Below are 18564 nucleotides of genomic sequence, written 5' to 3'. Positions count from 1 at the left end.
CTATACGACAACACAAATAATGCCATGGGCTGCAAGTGCTATGAGCAACTAATTCTGGCTGCCAAGCTGTGCAGTACATGCAAAGGGACTCTGAAGCGGTAATAGGATTTGTGCTACGCGATGCTGGCTGAAAACTGACTAAAGTGAGCCCTTCTATGGGGTTTACACTGCATCACATTTCCTGGTGCAGAAGCCCGTTAACAGTGCTGCTTGTAGATGGCACCACTTGTATTTGCAGCGATGGCAGAGTACTCGGTATGTTCAATGTGCAGTGGTCTAAAGCTGCTTCAAGCTTGATAAAAACTGGTTATCAGGAAAGCAAAGGTGCAGTAACATCTCTCGGGGTGGACACCTGAACTCTGCTTTGAGGGAAGGGATGAAGGGATTCATTAAAGATAGCATGAACAAAGCACAGACAGAGGATGACGTGTGTTGTCCTTTGTTGTTCGCACTACAAAGGCAATGAATGCCTTCGACTAACCCAATTTTTCATGCAAGGGATGAAGGAGGGTTGAAACAAAAGGCAGATTTGCTGTGGTGGGGGGCTTTTGGTTAATTTTGACCAAATGGAGTTCTTCACAATACCTCATCATGCATATCATGAAAATAAGATACACGCTGTGGTGTTGTTCACCTTCTCATCAGGAAAAAATACCATGAAGCATGCAGGACTCTCGGTAACTATTAACCGTCTTACACTGGTTATCTATTACAAAAAGTACTCAAGTGCCACAGGAATTAGGAGATTCATTCACCTGCTGTCGCTTTTATACAAAGTTTTGCGTTTACAACCGTGAATGTCAAAGTGCGACATAACATCACTTTAATAGCTCCACTAAGCTGAGCACCAGGTCATGAAAAGAATGAAATGCAGATGTCACAGAGGCATGAGAAACCGATTTTGGAAGCATTGTTTTCGGAACAGTCGGGAAAGTTAAACACAGCAATACATTTCCTTCAACTGCGCATTTACACTACAAATAGGAACAGTAAATCAGTAACACACATATAGCAAGTAAAATGTGTGGAATGAACACGAGTGACAATTACAAGGACAAATTCTCATTAAAAAGAAAAGGTATATTTGAAGTCCCCAAGAGTGGCAAACCACCAGACATTCATTAAATTAACCTTAAAAAAGGGAACCAAGGACATTATGGTAACGGAAAACAAAGGTGAGTGACGATTAAGAACCTGTAGTGTCCTACCTAGACCTGTCGGTTTTACAAACTTGGAGGATATCGTGGCCGTGCTTATTTCTGGCGTGTGGAGAACTGGGAGTGTGCTATGGATATCTATTCCACACAGGTTATTGGACAGGCCAGAAATGAGCTTGGAAATTTTAGGTGTGTGAGCAGGACACTCGTATTGGTGTTTTAACTCATGCTGTTTCTCTTGCGGTTGTGTTATGCATGTCCAGTGGTCTGCTGTTCTTAGGCGACCTTCAGATACATCTATAGTTTTTGGTGCCTGTCCATGATTTGTTTTACATTCTTTATTTGCCAGATATTGCCAACCGGCCCTGCAAATTGGTGGCCTAAATCAGTAACATCAAGGGTGTCATGCTTTAATGCAACAGCATTCAGGCTGTCGCCTGACGAAAAATTTGACTTCTCTGCCTCTAAATTCCCGAACTGGTCGAGAGACGTTGCGCGACCCTGTGAGGTCATTATAAAAAGCCCCATGGCAACCTGCCCATTGGATTGTGTGAGAAAACAACCCACCGTCGCCAAGTTCAATGCAATTGCTGCCATCTGCCCACCGTGGAAGCACTGCGCATAAACCTTATGGGAGTCCAGAAAGAGCAACCCGGGTCTTGCAAATCCCACTGGTTTTGTATGTGTTTGAAACAGCCACTCACTGGGGCGGTGGCATATCACCACTGCACCATTGTGCCAGTGGTGCAGTGATAACTCAAGAGGCAGTGCCCTACTTTTTGAAGCTAGGTCAGGGTGTCTTAGAACGCGCAGCTACAAAAAGAAATTTAACGAAGAAGATGACACATGTGCAGTGTGTGGTCGATCTGTGGAAACAATTGAACACCTCATAATCAAATGTGACGGTATCCATCCGGATGTCGATGCAGGCGCAGTCACTCTTCCTGAGGCCCTAGGGTTTAAAGATAACAATGGTCATGTAGATAAATCTGCAGTGGAAGTCAGCAGAAAGCGATCGGAGGATTGGTGGCTGAAAAGCAGAGATGGGGCATGAGGTTAGAATTGTAGGAAACCGTAGGTAAAGATGATAGCGAATCTTAATGAGAATTTCCAACACAGTAAACAAAAAATAATAAAGAAAGAAAAGCTGAGCATGGTGGCAATTGCCACCACCCCGTTTCAAAGGTGGCGGCGCTCCTATCCATCCATCCATCCATCCATCCATTAGTGTGAGGACTCCCCACTCTATAAATGCAATCAAAAGGGTCGCAACGTCAGCACCACGTGACCACAAGTGGACCAATCATAGGGAACTGCCAAATTTAAAAATCTGAGGACCCCCAAAATTTGGAAGTTGGCGCAACCCCAAAAATTTGGCAAAAGGCCCACCACAGAAAATGGATCAAGGTGGATTAGTAGGTCGGATTAGCATAACCTGTTATTGTAATCCATTGGAAGGTAATAGAACAATGTAGAAGGTGATGACTCACGCATACCATATAAGGGCAATGGAACCGCTTCCAGTCAGAGTTTTGGTGGGAAAATCGCAAGAACAACATTACACACCCATTGTAGACACCATAGCAAGCAACCTAAACGGTATCACATTTTCTTCTTTAAGAGCGTAGTTAAGATCGCAGGCAGAGCAAGTGATACCGGCCTTGACTCGCGTTTGTAATGTTAGCAAGTGTGCCTTGTCTTTTTTCATTTGCTTCCTCCCATCATCATCCTCCCCCTCTTTTTTTTTCTCCCCTTCCCATTCCCCTGTGTAGAGTAGCAGGCCAGATACTCATTTTTCAGGCCAACCTCTATGCCTTTCCTGTCAATAATCCCTCTCTCTGGTTAAGAAGGCCCCGAAGTTTTTATTTATTTCAGCAGCACAGACAAGACATAAAACAGGCATAAAAAGAAAGTAGGTGAATTAACAGGTGGTGTTCTGAAGTAAACCAAAGCCAGGGCATCACTTGCAGCAGCAAGCAACACATCACGAAGGTATGCTCAAATAACAAGGAGAAAAAAAGGCAAACGCATTTTCTTCCATTAGCAGGTCTCAAAATTCATCATACAGCCTAGTAAAGCAACTAAATGTAGAATAACAAGACCACTCGGGCAAGCAACGCAGGTAATAGAAGGCAGTTGCAAACGAGTAGTGTTCTGAAAGAAGGATATTTTAATGACTCGTATGTGTTCCCTATGCATGCTAAAGCAGAACTGTCCTTTTCATAAAGATAAAGTCAAGTGTGTTCATAAATGCTGTCACGCAACATTCATAACATCAATCAGACATCTGGCTCACATAATTAGTATGTTCTGTCAATGGCACAGAATTCCAACTTATAATTATGCTTCCTCGCAGCTTTCTGAATGGGAATTCGGATTGGAAGCAACTCAACATCTGACCTGAAAGGTTAGGACACACCCAAGGAAGTTATAACTAATCTGCATGCAGTTTATTTTCAGCATATACAAGCAAAACAAAAAAGTTATGTACAGCAAAAGGGCTTGAACTGCAGTTTGTAATGCCTGTCGTTCGTGTCCAGAAATGTAAAGCATATCCATCAAACCACAGCACTAAGGAATCTTAGTGCTGTGTATCTTTAAATAAATAGGTTTTCACCTAATTACGCTGTTTTCTATTCTCATGAAATGCCTCCTTTTCGCAACTAGGTGGCACTGCTTAAACGAAAGTTGTGGTTTTGGGCTCCCATTCGACTCCTGTATGACTGACCTGTGCGGATTGTTCTTTTGCAATATGTACAACTGCGGTAGGGCTGCCCAATTCTCGTTATCTGTTAGCACACTTCTTTGTCTCTGCCCATTTTTATAATGGCTAGAAAAAGATGTCGCAAACAGCCTGACTGGCATCCCATGGCTTTAAAATACAAAAACATGAAGTGAAAAGCGATATACTACAATGCCAAACTATGTAAGCTGAACAGAGTCGCCACCACTCTGGACACAGCACTAAAAAAGACACAAAGCATGCAGCGAATACAAAAAGCGCAAACCATGACATGATGAATAAGAGGAACAAAATGAGGTTCAATATCAAGCCTGCATGAAACAATATACATACAGAAAAGGCGCTACCAAAAAACAAACACAAATTGGACGGATGAGTAATAATGCATTGTTTTGAACTCCTGTCAATAGACTGTTTGAATGAAACAAACTCATGCAACAGATAGAATGTCTGAAAAATGAGAACAGAACAAGTGAACCTGACAGTTTGATTCAATGCTGAAGAAGTGGATGAAGATGCTCAGCAACGAGCATTGTCTAGCGATCTTTGGTGCACGTGACCCCGACTTAAATAATACAGGTGCCAAGGTCACTACAGTCATGTGCTACTATGCATTCAGCAGGGAGATTTCACAAAGAGGCAGAATTTTTGTGGTCAGTTTTGTTTAACAACATTGTCTGTCTATTCTGACGAGTACAAAACAAAGCAAGCCATGCGGTAACGTCAGACCAAAGAAGTACAATTGCACAGCACCGAAAGCAGTCTTGCAGTTCGCCACTGAAAAGGCGAAACATTCGTCAGGAGGTGATCAGAAAGCTGCGGATGCTTTAATGGCATTTTGCATTCTCCACAGCGCATGGAGGCGCTGCTCTTTGCACCGAGAAATTCTGCTTTTCTTGACTGACATCATCACAGACAACAAAACTCTGAAACTGCATTTCAAGAAACAAACACTAACTGGGCTGCAGCATTCATGTCCATCGCTGAAAAGGATGCAACGACCAGCACAGCACTTTGGAAAGCAGAGCTGTTCTGCACAACTGGTCGCACCAACTGTATGAGACTGATGCAATCCGAAAGTGTCCAGCTTGAAGAGAAGGCGCCAAGCTGGCACTGAAACAGACTGACTAGAACTGCGTGCTTCAGCACAGTAAGAGAAGGTTTCATCCAGTTTAACGCGAGTAGTCTGATGCTGTGCTATCAACAGGACATGTCCCCACAGGCTACATCCACAGATCATTATAGAGTTAAAAGGGTATTCAAACAACTAAACAAGAAAATAACTGGGAAAAGCCAAGCACAAACAGGTTTGTCGTCATCTGGTTATGCAAGCTGCTTTTTCTGGGCTGTGTTTAGGCATGTATAATATTCTATAAAGAGACTTTCAGCAAGGTTTTTGTTTACATGTTTACTTTTCTACAAAAGAATTTTTATCCAAGTGTACAGGATAATGATGCTTGCTTGTTATGTAAAAAGGATCTCTCCACAGTTATGAATTCTAGATTTACAAGTTGATTGCAACAAAAGAAAAAAGAATGTTTTCATGAGCAGCCACAAATAATGCATCCAGTTTTCTACCAATGTTTTCGGCTGGGTGAACCTTCGAAGATGAAGTAGATATGATTAGAGAGAAGAGACTGTGACATTCCAAGTTTCATGACAGCTGATGTTTTGGTACCAACTTGGCACCTTCTTCAGGGTTCTCCCTTGTTTCTACCCAGTCAACCCTAAAGAAGGTACTAAGTTGGTGCCAAAACATCAGTTCTGTCATGAGATTTTGGTTGGAGTGTCAGTTTTTTTCTCTAATTCACCTCCCAACGAGGCAGATATCTGCTGAAAGGTTCATGCTCCAGTATATACAATGTTCTAGTCACTACAATGCCATATACATCGGTGCCCTTAGCACGTTATTTATGGCTTGAAACACGTTAAACCATGTGAGCACTTAGTGGCAGTGTTTGTTACAAAGTAATGGTAAGCTTTTACATTGGGAATGGTTGTTGCACAAGGAACAACAGCATTTGTAGTGCAGCAAAGCAAATACTGTGGCCCTGTACCAATACCTAGCTGTAGCATGAGAAATCATTTCTGCGATGGCTGCATTGTTTGGCAGCTAGAATTTTCCCTGAAAATAGTTTAGCTTCTTTTTTACAGAACCCATTCAAAAGACACATCAGTGCACTACAACGCTGTAGACAGCGCAGTGGCCAGCAGTTCACCGTTTGGCAGAGCACCAGTGGCTGTCCGGATGTTGTTCTTGCTGAGCAAAGCCATCAGATCGCGCACGCAATGCACTTTCTGGCGATCCACAGCCAGCTGTTCCTGCTGCAGTGTGAGCCGACGCTCTTCAAGATGCACCAGCTTCTGCAGCAGGCTGGCAGTGTCTGCCTGAGGAGATGCGGAACTGAGCCGTGCTTTCTTGGTGCTCGGCTCCTCCAAGCTGGACGATGTCTGCGTGTGCACTGAACTGCAGGTACGTACCACCTGTGGGAAGACGACATGTCACTCCGATACGTGGCTATTCTCTCAAAGCAATGGACATTGCCAGCAGCAAGTACGAAGAAAGCATGTGGGTCCATGAGCCTTCACCAGCAGCACTTCGTGACTGCACAGAGGTCATCCATACGCAATGCATTTTACCTAATGCAACAAAAATGATACATCTGTAAACTCACATACTTGAACATTTCTTGGCCTGCTCACAGCTTCTGTCAGATAGCATGGGAAAAAGTAAATGCAAAGCAGGAAAAGTAGTTGAACCAGGAAATGTCATGCTACTATGGTCAAATAGTTTAGGGCCGATCATAGTGCAGAGCTGAGGTGTGCACTACTTTATGTGTATCTGACATGTCTTTGCATGTTTAGCACACAGTTAACATAAGCATATATGCCACTTCCGTATAACTTTAAAAATTCATTATACACTACTTTACCACCTCCTTTTCCCTATGTTTAGTCCAGGCAGAACTCCAAGACCTTTTCTCTTCAATGTTCAGTTAGAGAAGCTTGGATGGTGACAAGTACAGGCAGTGTAGATGGCATGCACATGATGTCATGGGTGTCACGATGGTGCACGCATGGCTTCCATTATGCTCTCACTGCGCACATGGAAATGAGCGGCTTATACTCCCTCTCGTAGCTTGCCTGCAGTGAAGCAGAAGCTATGAACACAAGGCTACAGCTTCCACAAGTGCGCTGTTTTCACGTGTTCGCAGGCCAAACGCACAGGTATCAAAGCCACTGCCTCGCGCTCACAGCTTCCTCTCTTCTGCTAAGGAGCTGTGAGATGAAATTCAGAAAAACACACAGGGTTTCACCATGCTCCCTATTCCCCAACACAGCTACCACTAAGATGCGCCGCTATTCTTACTGCACACAACTATGACTAGCCCAAATTTCAATGCGACACTGTCGCCAGCATATCCTGCAAACTGGCACAGCAAATATTAAGCAGAAATGACCTGAAATAACAATTCTTGCACTATGCAATCCTCTGGCCCTATGAATGAATGAGGAAGGAAGTGACATTTGCCTTACTGCTCAATAGCACCATTAGTTAGGGGTTGGTGCACTAGGCTGCAGTATTGCTCGCAAAACACTCCGCAAATGGGAGGCTTGTAGCGCCTCTGCTCTGGCAGCTTGTTTAGCAGCAGCAGCAGCAGACGAAGGACTTCCACTGGCTGCCTCGCTCATGGCTCAGAAAGAACTGGCAGAGAATAAACCATTTATATCGGCAGGCGGTTCGCAGTGACGAACGGCGGCGGCTATGCGTTTCGGCTCGGGCGGTGCACATATCGAGATCCGCCGCCACCGATCCGGCGCTCTGACTGCCGCCGCACAGGGATGGCATTGGAGGAGGGGCGAAGAGAGCAGTTAAGTTATCGGGAGGTCGCGGGAGATGGCGAAAGGAGCGCGCGCAACTAGAGCAGCGCGCTGCCAGATCCGCCGCCACTGATCCGGCGCTCTGATTGCCACTAATTGCCACCGCACAGGGGTGGCATTGGAGCATGGAGAAATGAAGCATTGGAGGATGAGCAAAGAGAGCAGTTAAGTTCCGGGGAGGTCGCGTGAGATGGCTCCAGGAACGCGCGCAACTAGAGCAGCGCGCTGCTGCGGCTGCGGAGCTGGTTACAACGGACAACGGCGACGCCGCGAAACGCAGGAAAGGGCGCCAAAAAGCTGCGCTCTAAAATATATGCTGGACATAATAAAACTCACCAGAAGTTCATCTGAGCTCGAGCTGGCGCGTGGCGGCGGCTTCACGGGTGTGATGGACACATCGGGGTTCAGAGCCAAGATAGTTAGACCGGCTGACGGCTGGCTGATGATGACCGGTGAAGTAACGGTCGACGAAGCAGCCGGCGACGTTCGGGCAGCGGCTGCGTTCTCCTGGTGCATAAAGGTGTTCGCTGTAATGGACCGCACGCTTCTGGGGTCGATCTGAAGTTGTTGCACTGGCGGCGGCTGCTGCGGTTTCGACGGTGACGGCTGCTGTGACGGACGCGGCGGTCGCTCACCGGCGTTCAACGCCTTCAACGCGGCCAGTTCGTACGGCTTGAAAGGCGTTGAACGCTTGCTCTGACGCAGATCGGCGACGATGGAGGCCCACTGTCGCCGGACATGGTCTGGGGACCTCAGAAGCCGCTGCGATACTTCTTCCCAGGCCGCACGCTTGGCGGAGTTGTTTTCGGCACTGAGCAACACGGTCGGGCACTCCGATACGAGCTCCACCAGCTTCTCATTGTCGCTCGTAGTCCACGGATGCTCGACCGAAGGCTGCTGCAACGGGCTGACACTCTGCGGCGGCGTCGACGCTGCTGTTGTCTGAACCAGGCGCCTCGGCGTTCTCCGCACGCGGGCTAGGCCGGTCGGAGCGGCAATGTTCTGGGCCTGCTCCATCAGAGAGCTCAAGATGATCAACGCTTCGACAGAGGTGTGAGAGCGTCGCACTGACCTGTTATTCAAGGCGACGGCTCAGTAAAAAGCGCACATTTCGATCATCGCCGCGACGCTTGTTTTGGCGCACGCCCGCTTCCCCGCGCTGCTACACCCGATCCACTGTGCGTGCGAAGTTGCGCGCAACTTTTTTTTGCGATCAAAAGTAGGCGTCCGCTTCGGTATCAAGCCCCGCATGGGTCCTTTTAAAAGACGAGAGCTGGACGCTCGGTCCAATATTTCCACTGCCTTCTGAGAATTTGAGTTATGGACCAAATTTGTGCGGACAATAACAACACTGCCGCTAGGGCCGCTAGCGCTACCACTGGCGCCACCATGCTTCCGAATACGAGCCAGCGAACGTACTACGAGTAGACGCAAAAATGTTTGGCGATGGCGAATTTGTTTGAATGCAAAATCAGTTTACTTCAAACATGCTTCAATTATAGACTGTAAAAAAATATATATGTTAGATATGGTTGGTTTATGGGGTTTAACGTCCCAAAGCGACTAAGGCTATGAGAGACGCCGTAGTGAAGGGCTCCGGAAATTTCGACCACCTGGGGTTCTTTAACGTGCACTGACATCGCACAGTACACGGGCCTCTAGAATTTCTCCTCCAAAGAAATTCTAGCCGCCGCGGCCGGGATCGAACCCGCGTCTTTTGGGTCAGCAGCCGAGCACCATAGCCGCTGAGCCACCGCGGCGGCATATATGTTAGATATGAGGTGCCACGTAGCACTACATATTTTGGGCACAACTTTTTGTTTTCTCTTTCAAATGTATTTTTCGCTCTTCGGCAAGTACGAGCCTTGTGAGATCTTACAGTGCCCGTTAACGCGCGTAGATGTGATATCAAGGCTTTACAAAGTTGTCATAGTGCTCAAGGCAAAAATGTTTTGGTTAATAACATCCTTGCCTAATCACACAAAATAGCTCAAATTACAGGTTCGTTTGCGCGTGTCATTTGGCCACGCGCTTCAACTGTCTTGTGCAAACAGTGTGGTGTAAAGGCACGAATGAAGAAAAGTTTTCCTTCCTGCAAGTGTAGAGGCATGGATGTGTAGAGGTGACCGGACTTTTGGTGCCATGGGTCAGCCAGGCGTTTGGAGCCGACGTGAGCTGCAGCCAACCTGAGCCGAAGCCAATGGGTCGTCGTCTCGCGCGGTCTTAGTTTAACTTTGGTGCGTATTGTGTCGTTTATCTGTTTTATTTACTAAAAGTTGCGTTGCAGAGTTTAATGATACAATCGGATGTAAACGCGAGGAAATATTCATGCTTAACTCTTTCCATTGTGTTCGGGGATCACTTGATTAAATGTCTGCGTATCGTAAGACTTTGGCAGAACAATGACCACATGAAGTTCATTGATCTCGCATTAAGAGAAACTTAGCAAGGCTAGCGGTGATGTCTGGATAACTGAGTTCTCTGGCAGCTTTACACTGCAACTTGTGAATACGTTGGTTCCGCGGCTGCTGTTGTGTGTGTGTGTGTGCGCGCGTTGAATAAGAGGCTATCACGAAGCTCGGTAGGCAAAGCTGCGTTTTCGTGGGGCATAGGCAGAAAGGAAAAGAAACAATCTAATCTGTGGTCGAGTCAAATAGCAGCTTACAGAACTACAATGTAAGCGCATACAGAAGGGAGACGTAATATGATAACATATAAAGGTTAAACCAATTGTTCGTGTTTTGGGCAGTGCTGCCGCCGCGGTTTACTGTTAGAAACAGTAACCGTGCATTCTTTGAACAGTACTCTTTGTTTATATCGGTGCACAGCAGACATAAAGTCGATGAGGTTCTGAAATCTTCAAGTCTTGCCGGTGCTTTTGGTGTGGAATGGTGACGTTCTTTTGCAAGGATGATTGTTCGGGCTAATGGTTAATTCACATGAGGTTACATAGCGCAAAAAGCAGGGACAACACAAAACACAAGCTCATTTGAAGGTACAATCAAGGGCAGGGGGGACCACATGAAGGGTAGTCAGGTTGACGATGTAAAATCAGACATCTTGCGCTTGTGTTATGTCTTGTCCCTGCTGTTGGCACTATTGAACCTTACATTCGTTTGATCTGTCAGCTGGCGTTATGATTTAACAATTTTTCTGGATAACCTAAATGGAGGTCGCTTTGCATAGTGACTTACGTCTGTGAGGACGAGATTACAGACAGCAACTTTACTTTCCAAGGATACTTGCACCTTGGATAGTTTTCTATGAAGTATGCCTGTTAAATTTGTAACACATTTGTTTTGCAATTAACGTGCGGACATTTCTTTTCCAAAACAATTTTGTATATGTACAGTTTTTTGTTTTCTTGTAGGATACTTTCCCACAATGGATGTGAGCAGAGTGAGCCCAGAATGGAGGAAGCGAGTGCGTTCCGAGTACATGCGACTCAGGCAAATCAAGCGCTTCAAGAGGCACGACGAAGTCATGGTACGTGCCTTGCCGTGCGGGGCTCCTTGCTGTCAGTGTTGCATTTAAAAAATAAGCAGTAACAATAGTATCAAACAATGTTGCATTTAGATACCTTCACAGAAATAACGTAGTTGCCATCACTAAGCAGTGCTGTGTCCTCCTTGATGTCAGGGTAGTTTAAACACTGTTCTGTGTGATTCTTACCACTCTAACCCTTTGCAGCACAGTGCTTACACTTGTACACATCACTTTTCAAAAATTTTTTTGGAGCATCTAGAGATGTCTTCACAAAGGCAGCGATGCTGGCTACATTTGAACTCCCTGCTGAACAGTGTGACTGAGCCGCTTTGTATGTGTAAAAAAGGATCACTTTTATAAAACAAGACATAAAGGTTGATGTTGCAAGGTTCTACGGTGAGCCAACGAAGTGTTGCGTAGTTCTCTCCCTTCTTTCTTGTTTACTAAAGGATGCTATAACTGAGTTTTCATTGTGGAAGCACCTTTTGAATGGGACATAAATCTGTCAGAAGAATAAGGCTGCAATTTAGCAGGCATCTGAAACATTCACGAAAATCAGGTGCAAACAGCATAACCCACCGCTCATGTCTGGTACTCAGTCAATCTCACGGCCACTCCAGTCCATCGTGCTGGTTTTTCGGTGTTCTGTGCCACCATCTGTCCTGTGGTGTCGGATCGCGGCTACACAAGAAGCCGGAGATTGCAGTGTGGGCGCCCAGCATGACGACGGAGTGAGCAGACGTGCTTGGCGGCTTGGCTCTGCGCTCTTGCTCACAAAAAAAAAAAGGGGGGGTGCTTAGATTTGTGAAAGTACAGTAGGTGTGTATGTTAGTGGGCTGATATGGGCACAATTATGTTATTTGTTGCACTAAGTGAGCAAAGGTTGGCCAGAGTGCAATGTTTTCTTTTTCTCTCCTTGTGTTCATCACAGGCAGCGTACATGACGAACAGGCGGTTCATCATCGAGACAGCTGCCTTGCTGCAAAAACAGCAGACGGACACCAAGGCTGTTGCTGTGTTTCCCACAGATGTGCCGGTTCATCTTCCTGTAATGAAAAAGGTATTACAGCATTAGTTGTAGCTCTTACCCTGTTTTGACGGCTTAGGTCGTTTACAGATAAAGAGCCCCCCCACCCCCCGTTCTGAAAGCTTTTCCAAATTCATCCCTCCTATATATGGCTCCCAAAACCTATTCCAAAACAGAGCATTAGTCAAGGACATCAAACACATAAGCATCCAGTTCAACGCTCGCAAGGTATTCATCATTTCACTAAAGAAAGAACGCCCTTCTCCCTTCACCTGCCTACAAACTAAACCCATTTCTGGGGTTTCCTCCTTTCCCCTGTACCAGCTAATGTGAATGTTTTGTAATGAGAGAATGGTTACTCATTAGTATCCACCCAAGTGCTGCCAGACATCTTGACATCTTTCACAGAAACTTCAGCCAAGAAGTTTCTGTGAAAAGTGTATATAGGCTTCCTTTGTAGCTGTATAGCTGCACTTGGGTGGACGGTTATGAGTGATCATTCCCTTATTACAAATGTACTGCACATTGGGAGATTCCCCAAAACATTGGCCACCCAAGTGCTGCCAGACATCTTGACTTCTTTCACAGCAACTTCAGCCAAGAAGTTTCTGTGAAAAGTGTATAGGTTTCCTTTGTAGCTGTATAGCTGCACTTGGGTGGATGGTTATGAGTAATCATTCCCTTATTACACTTGTACTGCACATTGGGAGATTCCCCAAAACATTGGACTAACGGTGAACATTTTCGTAATGGAGTTTAACTGTCCTGTGATTTTGTTGTGGTCATATCAGAGAGGTGTCATTGCTTAAAGGCATTGAAAGGAACCTACTCATCGTCCTTGGTTCCTCACGAGAGTGCCGTTGCCCATACGAGCTGCAGTCGCAAGCAGGCTCTAAACATGTCCTTTTTTCTTTCATTGAAGTGCGAAGCTGAGATGGCGGACGGAACTAAGCAAGTGGCGCCAATGCGCATCATGTATGCCATCAACCCGATCCCGACCATGTACACGTGGGCGCCGACTCAACAGAATTTCATGGTATATATAACCTTTGATTTCGTGGTGGTTGTGCGGCATTTTTGATGGAAGTGTTGCTCGCTTCTGTGGAAGCTGTTGTTGTGACACAGTGCTTTGCAAAGGCCTGGTGTCTTGGTAATGCAAACAAAGATGCTACAAGGTTGCCCTCCTTCATTGTTTTTCAAAAACCACCTCGTAAGTATTTAGATGCAAAAAAGAAATTACTTTCCATTTTCAAAAACAACTGTTGGCAACCTCGCTAATAATTTGTCTCCAAAATTTATATATATTTTTTCATATCTGCAGTTTTTCTATTTTTTTTTTGTAGAAACCGTATTGCAAAAGTTGAAGTGTAAAAAAAAATTACAAGAGCTTTCAAGGCAACTATTTGGCAATTCTTGCTTTTTCTTTCTTATTTTTTTTTCTTTCAACTGTGGCTGTCGGGCAAAGCTTGTGATTTTCATGTGAGCAGTGCACTAGCAACAACTGTGGGGCTGTTGCAGAAATGTCGCAGAAATGGCTGATGTGCTCTTCGAATGCCAGAACTCTACTGCATACCTCCACTCCTTGCTTTCCTCACACCCCTTGCATGCCACCCCATAAGAGCGCTACTTGCATGCTTCCATCAGCTGGACCCATCTGCATAACACAGCTGTTCTGCCCGAGTAGGACTCCCGTCGGCGATCAAGACGATGCGATGGTTTTCTGTGTCCTCGCGGGATTTCTATGGAAGTGCTGTTGACAGGTGTGATACAGGGGAGCATCATGGGGGTCTCATTTTGCAAAAAATGCGGTGCTTTCCTGTAAAAAGAGTTATGCTGTATTGTGGTGTCAGGTGGAGGATGAGACGGTGCTGCACAACATTCCCTACATGGGGGATGAGATCCTCGACCAGGATGGGACGTTCATCGAGGAACTGCTGAAGAACTATGATGGCAAGGTGCACGGGGACCGAGACGCGGGTTCGGTGAATGATGAGCTTTTCCTCGAACTGGTTCATGCACTCATGTCCTATGACGATGAGCCAGGGAGCAGCAGTCAGGGTGAGTGGCAGCTGCACTTGTCACTAACCCTCTAGTGTGTTTCGTACTGCCATTGATGTAGAGCTTAAAAATGCAAGTAGTTTATATTTGTGCTCGTAGAACTGTACAAATTGACAACATAATTGCAGAGATGGCCTTTTCCAATGCATTTCTAACAGCATTCATCACGCTAAGGGCCCTTACTTTATGCGGTGGAAAATTCTCAATTCTGCAGATGCCAAATAAAGAATCCACAAAATTCTGCAGGAAGCTTAAGACTCATGAAAGAAACATGCAAGTTTATTTTTTGAGCACATGCCTCGCGTGTTGCAGAGGTCCCTCTTCTGAGTTTTAAGTTTGTTGTCATAACTAACTCTGCATCAAGTCATGTTTTCCTGTTATCTTCAACCAAAGGATGGCACTTTTTTGATACTAGATCTTCATCATGACTGAATGATCCTTCTGCATCAACAGAGTTGATTGCGATAGACAAATATTTGAAAACAATGGAAGAGAACGTTGGGGCCACTTCCATTTCAGCAAAGAAAGACAGGATGTCGAAATCTTCCTGGCATGGCTAACTAATTAAAGGTTTTTTTTTTTTACATTCGGTTTCTGACTTTGGAAACCCCATTGCACCTCTCTTGCATGTCTCATTCAACTCACCGCGATATCACATGGGCTGGAAAATTTCTGACTTGAGAGTTTTGTCTGCTTGTGCTTCCACCACGTGCCAGCAAGCAGCCTGTCAGGTTCCACATCTTTGTTTTAGCAAATACCACGGTAGGGCAAGAAAAATAAAAACAAACCAATATCTGTATCTGTGCCATTCATAGTTTGTTAATACCAGTGCTCTACTTTCATGATGCTAAACCAACTCACCAAAATGCAGCCTTTGCTTGAGGCGGACACCAGGTTGACCTCAGTCTGCGGAATTCAGTTATAAATTGTTTTTGTTCCTGGAGCTGCATATTTGGGTGGTAAAGATCATTTTCGTGCTCTTGGATTGAATTTTTTTGTTACATATTTCCTTTTTACATATTTCCTTTCTCTTTTTTCTTTTCAAGATAAATATGACGACAAAGGCTCGCCATCAGAATTCATTTTCACTGCCATCTGCTCTGTGTTTCCGGACAAGCGTTCCCCACAGGAATTGAAAGAACGGTTGGTATCTGTGTCATCAAATGTTTTTGACATTATGTGCTGTATTAAATTCGCTGAGTGTTTAGAGAGGCCTAGGGCTCAAGAACCTCACCACTTTGTTATTGGTAGGTGCACTTACACATATGTAAACACCTTAGTTAGATTTGCTTTTCTGCAAGTCAAAATGTAATATTCAAACTCTGTTGAATGTGCGTGCATTAAGCTCAAGTTTACGTTGCGAATTCCTGAGTTAATTATTTCCAAAGGCATCATGCTTAAACTTAGCTTGTAGTACAGTAAAACTTCATTGATAAGTTAAAAAAAAAATTGCAGAAAAACATATTATCTGCGAAAATGTCTGATCCAGACTGCCGAATTTTGACCAATGTAACTGTTGGATGAGGTACAGAGACATTTATTGATAAATTCATCTCGCAGAAATGTCTATTAGCATTTCTTGGCGCAAGATCTGAACAGCACATTTCCTAGTAGTCGCAGAATTCAGTCCATATATGCGCTGCCTTAAGCACAGAAGGAACTTCGCAACCCATCCGGTCCGTCGACGGCAATGCGAACATAACCAAAATCGAGGGATATGCGAGTATTCGAAAATTTCTAATATTGAATCGAGTGTCTTCATATTTGATTTGCTGAACAAATTAAATAGTGCACGCTCAAAATTATTTGCAATGAATCAGATGTGTTCTCAAGATTTTGAATAGTTTTCAAATAACAAACACAAAGTGCGAATCAGGTGCACTATAGCTTCCTTCCATGGCTGTTAAAGCAGGGCCCACTCCGACGCCTCACAGCATGCTCCTGCAATTGGTCTGCACGTTCAGTACCGTGATGTAGTGCATTCGTGTGGCGGCGTTCATGATGCTCCAACAAATGCCTCCAAGACTAGGTAATGCAGCAGGGCTCATCCAGATTCAACAGGCCCTGCCTTCATGCCTGATATCGGAGGCCATGGCTCATAACCCTCGACCCTCTCATCGACTGAGATGTGGCACTAATTTCTGAGGCACGTGAAATGACAGTCACAAAGTTAATATATTTAGCATAGGGGAGACATATACTGGATTAGCATATGCCGGCTGCATACACGCAGTTGCAGTTGCGTGGCTAGGTCGAACCGGTCTTGTACACTTTACAGAAAATAAGTAACTGATTACAATTACAGTTACTCGATTTAAAGTTTAACTGATCACAGTAGTTTGTTACAGCCCCAGAAAAGTCACTGAACAATTAGAGAAGAGTAATCTATGACTTTTCTGTTATTTCCTTTGCAACTTTTATTGCCATAACACAAATTTACTCTAGACTACAATGAAATTCTCTGGCTTGCTTGCTATTTTGTTACATGTTATTAATTTTCAAGAGGGGTGGTTATGCGAAGTTGTTGCTTTCTTTTCCGCATTTCCTCATGAAGAGATCAGCATCTACACTGAACACTCTCTCAGTGTGCTGGAGGGAGGGGTGGCATTGTAATGTGTGAGCGCACCAGCTCGCATGCCGGCTGTTGGAGCTTGCATGCCCAGTAGCTTATACCGCAACAGTGAGTGACCTGCTCATGAGTGTTGCGTGGGCATTCCCGTGCTGTCGTGCCGGGCGGCCATGAGAAAGAAGAGAGCCAGACGACCACTCCGCTCCAGGACCAAACACAAAAGTGATTTATTTCAAAACCCCCTAGCTGCGCTTCAGCTTAGAGGGCGCCACTATTAAGTTCATAGGTGGCGACCCCAACAATGAGGAGCTGTGCTAGCATGCTGGGTTTATTTTTTTGGCTCGTCTTTTGTTCACTCTACTGCCACTGCCACATATACGACACATTTACAATACATACGCAGTGCTGTGTCTGTGTCTTGTATGTGTCCTTCCATCCTCGTCTTTGCTGTGCTGTTATTTTTTTCCGCAATAAAAGCCCGCATGGTCCACATACTCTCCCTTCTGATAGTGCAAAACACTATAGCAGTAGTGCTGGTATCAGCAGAATCTTTGTTTTACATGCCGTCTTGGGCTGTATCACTGCATCCGTGCTCTGTGTGGACGACGCCGATTTGGTTGTAGGTGGCAAGTTGTGGTGCCGTCGGATCCCCACAGAGCAGTCACATGATATTAAGGCGAAAGCCTTTAATGCCTCATCGTTGTCGACAGAAGGTTGTCAGCAGAGGTGTCACGCTTTTCGGTTGGTCGAAATGGCTATGACGTCAGAGTGCGCGGATTCGAAGTAATCAGGTCACCCATGAATGCCTGATGCCCCCTTTTGGAGCACACGACAACTAATAAAATAGTTGTTGTCCGCTCTGACAGGGGGCGTAAGGCATTTGTGGGTGACCGCATTACATACCTCATTACTTTGAACGGAGCCATGGATACAACCGAACTCATCAAAGCAGAGGGAGAGTCGTGCTAAAGAAGCAGTCAGAGTTGGCAGTCAAAGTGTGTAGTTGTAATGTGTAGTCAATTAAAGCACTAGTACAGCACAAACAGTCTCGCAGTCAATGCCAAGCAGTGCGCCAGGAAAGGCAGCACTTTAGAGAGCCAAAGTGCCTCCTGAATTTTTTCTCGGCCAAGAACTGCCTTAGAAGATTGCTGTGAACAGGTCGTGATCGGGGCAGTATTGCATGTGATGCTTCTCTGCAGCCAGTTCATTGTCACTCTGTCACGAAGGAAACAGCTCCGCCAGCACCGGTGTTTGCTTTAGGTTGAGGCTGTCAAGGCTGTACCGCTGGTTTCAACTTGTTTCTGGAAAAAAGTAACTGATTGCTGATAATCAGTTACAGAACAAAGAAGTTGAATTACCTGGACATTACTGTTTGACAAAGGTATTCGATTAATTACAGAATTTCAAGAAAATGTAATATACAAATAATAAGTTACTTTTGACATGTACAACTCTGGGTGGGACCACTGCACGTGTGCAGCCGTCATATGGTAATCCGATGTACATCTCACCTACTCTGTCTCTGCTGTGCTAAATCTCTCTATACTGACTGTGGAGATCACTATTGTGTCTTGCAACAGCTACAGCTTTCACTCCGTGAGTTATAGCACTCCGGCTAGCTTTTCGCCATTCCACATGAATA

At 45.2% G+C, this 18564-nt stretch overlaps 2 protein-coding genes across 3 annotated transcripts in view; one reads left to right on the top strand and one right to left on the bottom strand.

Annotated features, from left to right (window-relative positions):
- Positions 1–2999: 2999 nt before the first annotated feature.
- On the bottom strand, positions 3000–9197 carry LOC149334886 (uncharacterized). Its single transcript, XM_089551528.1, has 2 exons — positions 8119–9197; positions 3000–6384 (listed from the first exon to the last, which is right to left on the bottom strand). Exons 1-2 carry the CDS (start codon positions 8797–8799, stop codon positions 6082–6084), a joined length of 984 nt encoding a protein of 327 aa, XP_089407654.1. The 5' UTR covers positions 8800–9197; the 3' UTR covers positions 3000–6081.
- A 697-nt stretch (positions 9198–9894) lies between these two features.
- E(z) (histone-lysine N-methyltransferase E(z)) overlaps positions 9895–18564 on the top strand; it is a 34148-nt gene continuing 25478 nt past the window's right edge. For both annotated transcript variants that reach the window (XM_089551526.1, XM_089551524.1), the window contains exons 1-6: positions 9895–10019; positions 11153–11268; positions 12200–12328; positions 13218–13331; positions 14146–14353; positions 15400–15496. In XM_089551526.1, the coding sequence (XP_089407652.1) occupies positions 11167–11268; positions 12200–12328; positions 13218–13331; positions 14146–14353; positions 15400–15496 (650 nt within the window). In that variant the 5' untranslated portion in view covers positions 9895–10019; positions 11153–11166. The remainder of the gene's footprint in view (positions 10020–11152; positions 11269–12199; positions 12329–13217; positions 13332–14145; positions 14354–15399; positions 15497–18564) is intronic.

Source organism: Amblyomma mixtum, chromosome 7, assembly GCF_055824585.1.
Source record: "Amblyomma mixtum isolate Tamu chromosome 7, ASM5582458v1, whole genome shotgun sequence".
Taxonomy (NCBI): domain Eukaryota; kingdom Metazoa; phylum Arthropoda; class Arachnida; order Ixodida; family Ixodidae; genus Amblyomma; species Amblyomma mixtum.
Note: the sequence above shows the minus strand (reverse complement) of the source record. Positions and strands in the feature narration are given on the sequence as shown.